The sequence below is a fragment of the Nematolebias whitei genome, chromosome 7 (genome assembly GCF_014905685.2).
Source record: "Nematolebias whitei isolate Nwh7 chromosome 7, NemWhi1, whole genome shotgun sequence".
NCBI lineage: Eukaryota > Metazoa > Chordata > Actinopteri > Cyprinodontiformes > Rivulidae > Nematolebias > Nematolebias whitei.
This window is the reverse complement of record NC_056504.1, coordinates 32,877,927-32,885,704: the sequence shown is the minus strand read 5'-3', so window position 1 is coordinate 32,885,704 and position 7,778 is coordinate 32,877,927. Positions and strand designations below refer to the sequence as shown.

Genomic DNA, 7,778 nt, shown 5'->3' with positions numbered 1-7,778 from the left:
TGCTGCTGATCTGTTTCATGTTGCTGCTGATCTGTTTCATGTTGCTGTGTTCATGCGTGCTCATCTGCTCACACAGACTCATGTTCGTGCTGCTGTTCAGTGTATTGTTTTTGGACTACTAGTGCTTAGTGTTTTTTTATTAATGTTTTTCTTAGTTCATATCTTAGATCTTATTATGGTTTTTCTGGGACCCTGTGTACACAATTTTGTTCCACCGCATGTATCACATGCGGTGGAACGACAAATAAAGAACCTTGAATCCTTGAATTTTACAGATATTGAGGTCAAATTTGCTGTAATAAGAGCTCACATACTCAGAGCTAAAAGAGATATTTGATAAAACCGTAAACATTAGAGTCAGCCCTCTCTGCTTGTCTGTTAGCAAAATATCCCATCAACAAGCGAACTGATTTAATTTTATTCTGTTAATTTCACTCCATCAGTCTGACCTGTAGGGTAGAGTTGTGCAGACATGACTGTGAAGGTTCTCCTATTGCTACAGAAGAACGTCGGACTGAGTCACCATCAGGGTCTTGGTCCCTTTGCCTTAAACCTTGGACCGCTCAGAGTGACTGGGCAGCCAGCTCAAGGAGTCCCACTGGTTTCAAACTTATTTTATTTACGAATGATGTGGGCCACCATTGAGCTTGAATGTTTTAAATCTTTTTTTTCCCAGTGCTGAGTCTCAATGTGGTTCTGTCTCAGAGGTCTACAGGCAAGTCCTTGGACCTCAAGGCTTGGTTTGTGCTCTGACTTATGGGAATTTTATTTAAAGACAAGCCCGCTTCCAAATCCTGTCCAAACTACAGTATTTATCTCCTGCGGGCACAAATCAAATAGAAACATCTGAAGGGTGATCAGAGGAAACAGGATGTACTCCAGCTCTATTTTAAGTGTCATGGTAAAGACTGTAAGTACCTGGGTATATTATATATTTTCCCTTTTTATTCTAATAAATGAGCAAAAATTCAAACTCCCATTTTTTTTACTTTGTCATTATAAGGTATTGTGTAGATGTTTGAGGTAAAATGAAAAATCTACGCAATCATTGACTTTTACTTCAACATTTTCCACCAAGTTTACCTCTAACAGCTTTTTCATCCACTTTCACTTCTTCTTTTTACTCAGAGAACCTGCTCAGATATTCTTTTAGTCTGTTGGCACAACCCTATATGTAAATCAATTTGTTCCTTTTTTTAACCAATCACTGGAGCTGCTTTCTGATCCCTTTAGATTCAGACGAACATATCACTTTTTAGCATTTTGCTTGTTTTAAAGTCAGCAGGATAACCTGTAACTATCATGTTAATAGTATTAAAGACAAAGGTTTTTTTGTTTCAGAATAATCCATCAGAGAACATTAGTTGGATTAAAGTTATTCTGCGGGCTTAATCTGATCTCTTTTAAGAATGAGAGCATTCGAGCAGCTGAAGCAGCTCCGTACCTGCACACACTGATGGAGTTCATTCCTAAATGTTCACCTTCTGATAAAGTCGTGAGGGGACACATGACTCTGCTTGAGAAGCACACCGAGTTCTTGCCAGCCACTTTGGGTGGCCATGGTTCTTATGCAGGGCACTTCCTTTAGGCTTCTAATGACAAGTGACCCCCGCGTGAACGGATTCTTAGAGACTAGGTCAGGCTTTTGGATCCAGGGGAGTTCTTAGTGCACCCGTCTATCACGCCTGGAAACCAGGCAATCAAAATGTGTATGAACAAACTCAACAACCTCTCAATTTAAAGCCACAGGAAAACAATTGTTTCCCAAGCAGCATGGGTTATTAAGACTTTATGATGGGTTGATCTTTCATCGTCTGACAAGGGTACTGGGACGTTTTTGAGGAAATGACTTTTAATTGTGTCACTGAGTGCAGAGTGACTTCTGAAAGAGGACAAAGTGTTTTGAGTTGGTATGCTGCAAGCAACGACTCAAGAGCAACTGAGCAAAAAAACAACAACTTGACATCAGTTTATAAATCAAATGGGGTCAGCTCTTCTTTGAGACAAGGTGCAACTTTCCACTGGACTTTATTAAAGACACAAGTGAGGTAGAACAAAACAACAATATATATACAGGAAATATATATTTATGAGGGCCACGGTAGATCAGTGGCCAATGCCACAGTCTCGTAATCCTGAAGAATGTGAGCCCAGGTTGCATTAGGAAGAACATCTGTGGAAAAAAAACAACTGGCAGATGTTTGTGCTATAGTTCGCTCCCTGTGAAGGGATCATCTGAAAGAATAACAACTACTGTAACAGCTATATTTATTTACTGCATCAACATACATATATATGTATAGGGTTTTGTTCATGCGTGATGGAAGAATGGAGACGGATTGGTGCAGCATCTGCAGTATTGTGGATTCTGTATCGGTCCGTTGAGGTGAAGAGGGAGCTGAGCTGTAAGGCAAAGCTCTCTGTTTACCGGTCGGTCTACGTTCCTACTTTCACCTATGGTCACAAACTCTGGGTAGTGATCGAAAGAATGAGATTGCAGATACAAATGGTTGAGATGAGGTCCCTCTGCAGGGTAGCTGGACTCTCCCATAGAGATAGGGTGAGAAGTTCAGTTATGGGTGTACAAACGGTAAGTGTTCTTTATTTACAGGTGGATTTTAGGCATCACAGCTGCAAGGAAGGAAAGGACAAGGTGAGCATGGGTTCTGATGTTGAGGTTTGAGAATGTTGATTCCTTGTAACAGAGAATGACTCATTACTGTTTGTTTTGCAGGTGCAGACCGAGAAGGAGAGGAGAGGTCCTGGGTTTTGCAGAAGATCCAAGTTGAGGTAAATGGCAGTGGACAGAGGAGCAGGTTGACCCAGTTTGGATTTATTTGAAGATGGATGTTGAAGGGACACAGTTGATCCACAGGTGAACCCTAGTGGAGAGACGAGGTCCTAGAAAGGACATGAAGAGGCAGGATGTGGAAGGCCCGGAGAAATCACAGGTGGTGAGGACCAGCTGTAACAAAAGTTTAGTTGGCTGTACACAAGATACCATTTGGCAGTTGATGTCCCAGCACTGAAGAGGCGTCTGGCAGGAGCTTAAATACACCATCAGGCTGCCCTCCTCAGAGCAGCAGCAGGTGGAGGTGGTACAGGTAAATAGCTGTGAAAGGAGGAGTGAGTGACAGGTAAAACCCAGGAATCCCACAGAACCGCTGCTCCTCCACATCGAGAGGAGCCATTTGAGGTGGTTTGGGCATCTGGTAAGGATGCTCCCTGGGTGCCTCCCTATGGAGGTGCTTCGGGCATGTCCGACTGTGAGAAGACCTCAGGGAAGACCCAGGACACGCTGGAGGGACTGCGTCTCTGGGTTGGTCTGGGAACACCTTGGAGTCCTCCCAGAAGAGCTGGAAGAGGTGACTGTGGAAAGAGATGGCTGGGCCTCACTGCTCAAGCTGCTGTCCCTGCGACCTGACTTCAGAACAAGAGGAAAATAATGGATGGATGGAACATATATATATATATATATATATATATATATATATATATATATATATACCTTATAGGAATGAGGTTTCTGATTCAAACCTTTTTGTACATGTTCTCCCTGTGCATCTGCATGTTTTTTTTAGTTGAAAAACGTGTTAGGTTAACTTGGACTTCTAAATTGACTTTATGTCTGAGCGTTAGGGATAAGGTGATCTTTTCTGAATGTACCCCACCTTTCACCTGCTGACCATTAAAACAGACAGTGGTCAGTGTTCAACGTCTTGTCCAGAAAATACTTGGACGCATGGCACAGCTAGGAATCATACCCTGAATCTGTAAACACCCTCTCCACTGATTTAAAAAGTAAAGTTAACTAGTGTTTTACTTAAACCTGAAATTGGTTCAGTTCATTTTCAGTTTATTTATATAGCACCATGTCACAACAGAAGTCATATCAGGGCACTGTACAAAAACATTCACATACATTATATCAATTAGTAAAAGCTATCCATCTAAGTAAGCCAGCGGATTACGATGATTCTTCACTTCATCGCAGTCTCCCATCCCGAGCAAGCGCACTGGCAACAGTGGAAAGGAAAAACTCTCTTTTAACAGGAAGAAACCTCCAGCAGAACCAGGCTCAGGACGCGCGGTCGTCTGCTTCCACCGGCTGAGGTTTGACAGAACAGGAAGGAGAAACAGACAAACACAGAATGACAGGTCCAGGAGTACTTTCTATTGGAGGAAAGACAAAAAACATGTTAAGATAGAAATAATTACAAATACAAACAGTTGGAGTAGAGCAAGTAAACACAGCAGCAGAGTGCTATATTGATCCTTATATGGGATTAGCATGATTAAACATTTGTATTGGGATCACTTTGAATTGTTACTTTGTTGTTGATATGTTACAACTGGCCATATGGATTTTAATAATATCCCTGTAGCCCATAATATAATGTTAATTTAACTAATTGATGACTGAATATGTTTTGTTGGGGCAACACAGTGTGCAGTGGTTAGAGCTGTCAAAAGGTCGCAGGTTCGTTTCCTGGTCTGGAGTCTTTCTGGGTGGAGTTTGAATGATCTCCCCGTGCACACGTGGATTTTCTCTGATTACTTTAGTTTCCTCCCACAGAGCAAAGACATGCATGTTAGATTAAATGATAACTAATTTGTCCGTAGGTGTGGGTGAGAGGTTTGACGGCTGCTTGTCTTGTTTGTCTCTATGTTGACCTTTGATGGACTTTGATGGACCCGCCGCCCGCACAGTGACTGCACCAGCTCTCTGCAACCAGGAGAGGCGGGCAAAGAAAATGGATGGACTGATGGATGTGTTTTAGTGAGAAAAGTGATTTTATTGTCACAATAAATTTAAATACTTTGAATGAGTTTGATCCAATGTCTTCATGTGTCACAGCGATCAAATTATTCGTTCCCATTCTGCACATTTTTACACATTTGTACAGTTTTTATACACACAATATTTTGTGCATCTTTTACTTAAAGTGTTCTATTTGTGAAGTTTGGGATTTTTAAGGTGGCTATTTAAAAAGGTTTTTCTCGTTTCAGCTGCTGCAACAATGAATATTTCACCACCTGCAAGACAAATATGGGTCTAGTCTATTCTTGATCGTAAAAAGCAGCATAATCTCTACAAAAGTCCTGTTTGTCTTTAGTCACTGTCAGATTTGACCAGTCAGATTTTTATATAGTATGAAATCCTAAATGAACATTAAATCCATTTTTTTCCTGCTTGTTTTAGGTCAGCTGCTGTAAACTTGTCTCTCTGCAGCCCCTTGCTCTCTGTGCACCCCGGTACCTCTGCTGTGAGAGCTGGACTGGTTTCCACTCGGCTGGTTTCCAAGTGGAGGCGCCTGAGAGCAGTGCGCAGGCTGAGTGGGAGCGCAGTCGCAGGTTATCCATCGCCTTGTGCGAGCTCTTTGCCACGTCTGGGATCCTCCTTTATAAAGACGTGAGACTTAACAAAAACCCTCCTCATTCATCTACGGGTGCAGATTGTTTTCTTTTCTTCTTCTTCTCGTGTGACCTCTTTCCTCTCTTCGCCTCCTCCCGATCAGGCGATTGTTTGTGAGAGCATCGTCCCAGGAGCCAAAAGGTTTGCAAACTGTCCTTTAGGAGACTGGTGAGTAGAGACTTTGTCTTCTCTTTGCATGTCCTCTTCTGTTTCACATTCTTTAACAGAAACTTGTAAAGTTGGTTTATTTCTACATGTCATCATATTGTTAAAGGTTTTCATGTTTAGTTTTGTCACGTTTACTGAGTCAAGAAAAGAATGCAATCAATGACTCATTGAGCCATTATATGTTCTGTGACAGTCTTTCTTATAAAAATATATATTTTTTAAAGGTTGTAACCCAAACTGCTTCCACTTTGCTTGTATTTTCACATAACTCTGAACTAACTGTTTCTTACCCAACTTTGAAAGTTCAAATTAATTATTTTTGTTTATTTGTAAGCTTTATTCATTCATGCCTCTTTTTAATAAGAGTTTACCATCAACCTGCCAGGAACACCACATGAAAATAAGCTCTCAAGCTCACATTTTCAGGATGTTCACCATTATACATGATTTAAAATAAATAAATAAAGTCTTGAAGTTACTGTTGGTCCTTTTTTTTCACCTCCTCTCTCAGCGGGCTGCCAAAGCGTCATGACAGCTGAGAAGAGTGGGCCGGTTATAAACGGTAAACCAGAGGATGGCAAAGACCCGGAAGGGTCCAGCTCCAGCATGGACAGCTATGAGTACAACGAGAGGGGCATGTGGAACAACAAGATCGAGTTTATCTTGTCTGTGGCTGGAGAGATCATCGGGCTGGGCAACGTTTGGAGGTTTCCCTACCTCTGCTACAAGAACGGAGGAGGCAAGCATTCTTTGAGCCCTGCCACCATGAAAATAAATAAAACTGTCTTGGAACTGATAAGACGAGCCTAAGAAGCATAATGTTCGTAATCTTAGCGAGCTTTTAAAGTGATGTAGTTGTGATGATGTCATTAAAAGAGGCAGGGTTCCTCATTAGGCTGCACAGTGTGGTGCTGCCTCATGAAAAGGTCAACATGTATTGTTAATGAAGCATCTTTATGAGTATTTCCCCATTATGTTGAATTAATGGAAATCTATAGAAAATAGGATTTAAAAACAATAGTTGGGCTGCTGTTTTGTTAGATTGGTTTCACGTATGCGCATTAATCAAGTTTATTTTGTTTTATTTTTTGCATGTGTGTGCATGAAGGTGCTTTCTTTGTCCCGTATGTCATCTTCTTTGTGTGTTGTGGTATCCCCGTGTTTTTCCTGGAGACGGCCTTGGGTCAGTTCACAAGCGAGGGAGGTATCACCTGCTGGAGGAAAGTCTGCCCGTTGTTCGAGGGTGAGGAGATTGATCATTTTATACTCCTTTAGTTGGGCTTTTAACATTTATCCACAAAAAAAGTTGTTTTTCTGTGACGGTCAGAAGGCCGTCACATGTTCACTGCAGTTTGTATCAACTTTTCCAAAACTGGATGTCTCCAATTCGATGCAACTCTCTTTTTCTTTGCAGGTATTGGCTATGCAACACAGGTGATTGAAGCTCATCTAAACGTGTACTACATCGTAATCTTAGCCTGGGCCATTTTCTACCTCTTCAACTGCTTCACCACCGAGCTGCCGTGGGCCGGCTGTGGGCATTACTGGAACACAGGTGAGAAGAAGAAACAATACATAATAGCAGCAATTAATCACGTTTCCAACTAAAGGAAAACAACAAATCTGCTTGGTATATTCTGGCTTGCTTTGATTGAAAAAAGAAATTAAAACGTCATTTTTACAGAAAACTGTGTTGACTATTATGGTGAAAACGCCACCAACATCACAAACCCCAACGCAACTTCTCCGGTCATTGAGTTCTGGGAGTGAGTACATTTTCATTTCTTATAATCCACAAAAGTGTTTTTTTTTTTTTTTCTGTTTAAAACATTAGCATCATCGCTTGTCTTTAGAAACGGTGACATGCACAGCCATGAAGTGTCATGCTCGTACTTAATGTGCCATATTGTTGGAAGACCGATGCCTCCAGCCCCCTCCCTGACCTAACCCCTTCAATAATTAGTCAGCTCTTTTCATATTTGTGTGTCAGCAGGCTCTAGCTAGCCGGCTGTCTCACAGCAAGACTCATGTGTGTGTGGCAGCAGATCACGCCTTGTTAGTGTGTAATGTTGACCGCACTTCCTGTTCCACTGCCAGTAGCTGTGTTCGCTCTGTCGTCCATCCATCCATCCATCCATCCATCCATCCATCCATCCATCCATCCATCCATCCATCCATCCATCCATCCATCCAT

The 7,778-nt window shown here is 41.8% G+C and overlaps 1 protein-coding gene across 1 annotated transcript in view; it reads left to right on the top strand.

Moving 5' to 3' along the window:
• Nucleotides 1-5,311: 5,311 nt before the first annotated feature.
• The window catches only part of slc6a11b (solute carrier family 6 member 11b), a 32,467-nt gene continuing 30,000 nt past the window's right edge, over nucleotides 5,312-7,778 (top strand). Inside the window, exons 1-6 of the mRNA XM_037678778.1 lie at nucleotides 5,312-5,413; nucleotides 5,520-5,584; nucleotides 6,096-6,323; nucleotides 6,693-6,827; nucleotides 6,999-7,139; nucleotides 7,269-7,350. Of these exons, the coding sequence (XP_037534706.1) occupies nucleotides 6,113-6,323; nucleotides 6,693-6,827; nucleotides 6,999-7,139; nucleotides 7,269-7,350 (569 nt within the window). The 5' untranslated portion in view covers nucleotides 5,312-5,413; nucleotides 5,520-5,584; nucleotides 6,096-6,112. The remainder of the gene's footprint in view (nucleotides 5,414-5,519; nucleotides 5,585-6,095; nucleotides 6,324-6,692; nucleotides 6,828-6,998; nucleotides 7,140-7,268; nucleotides 7,351-7,778) is intronic.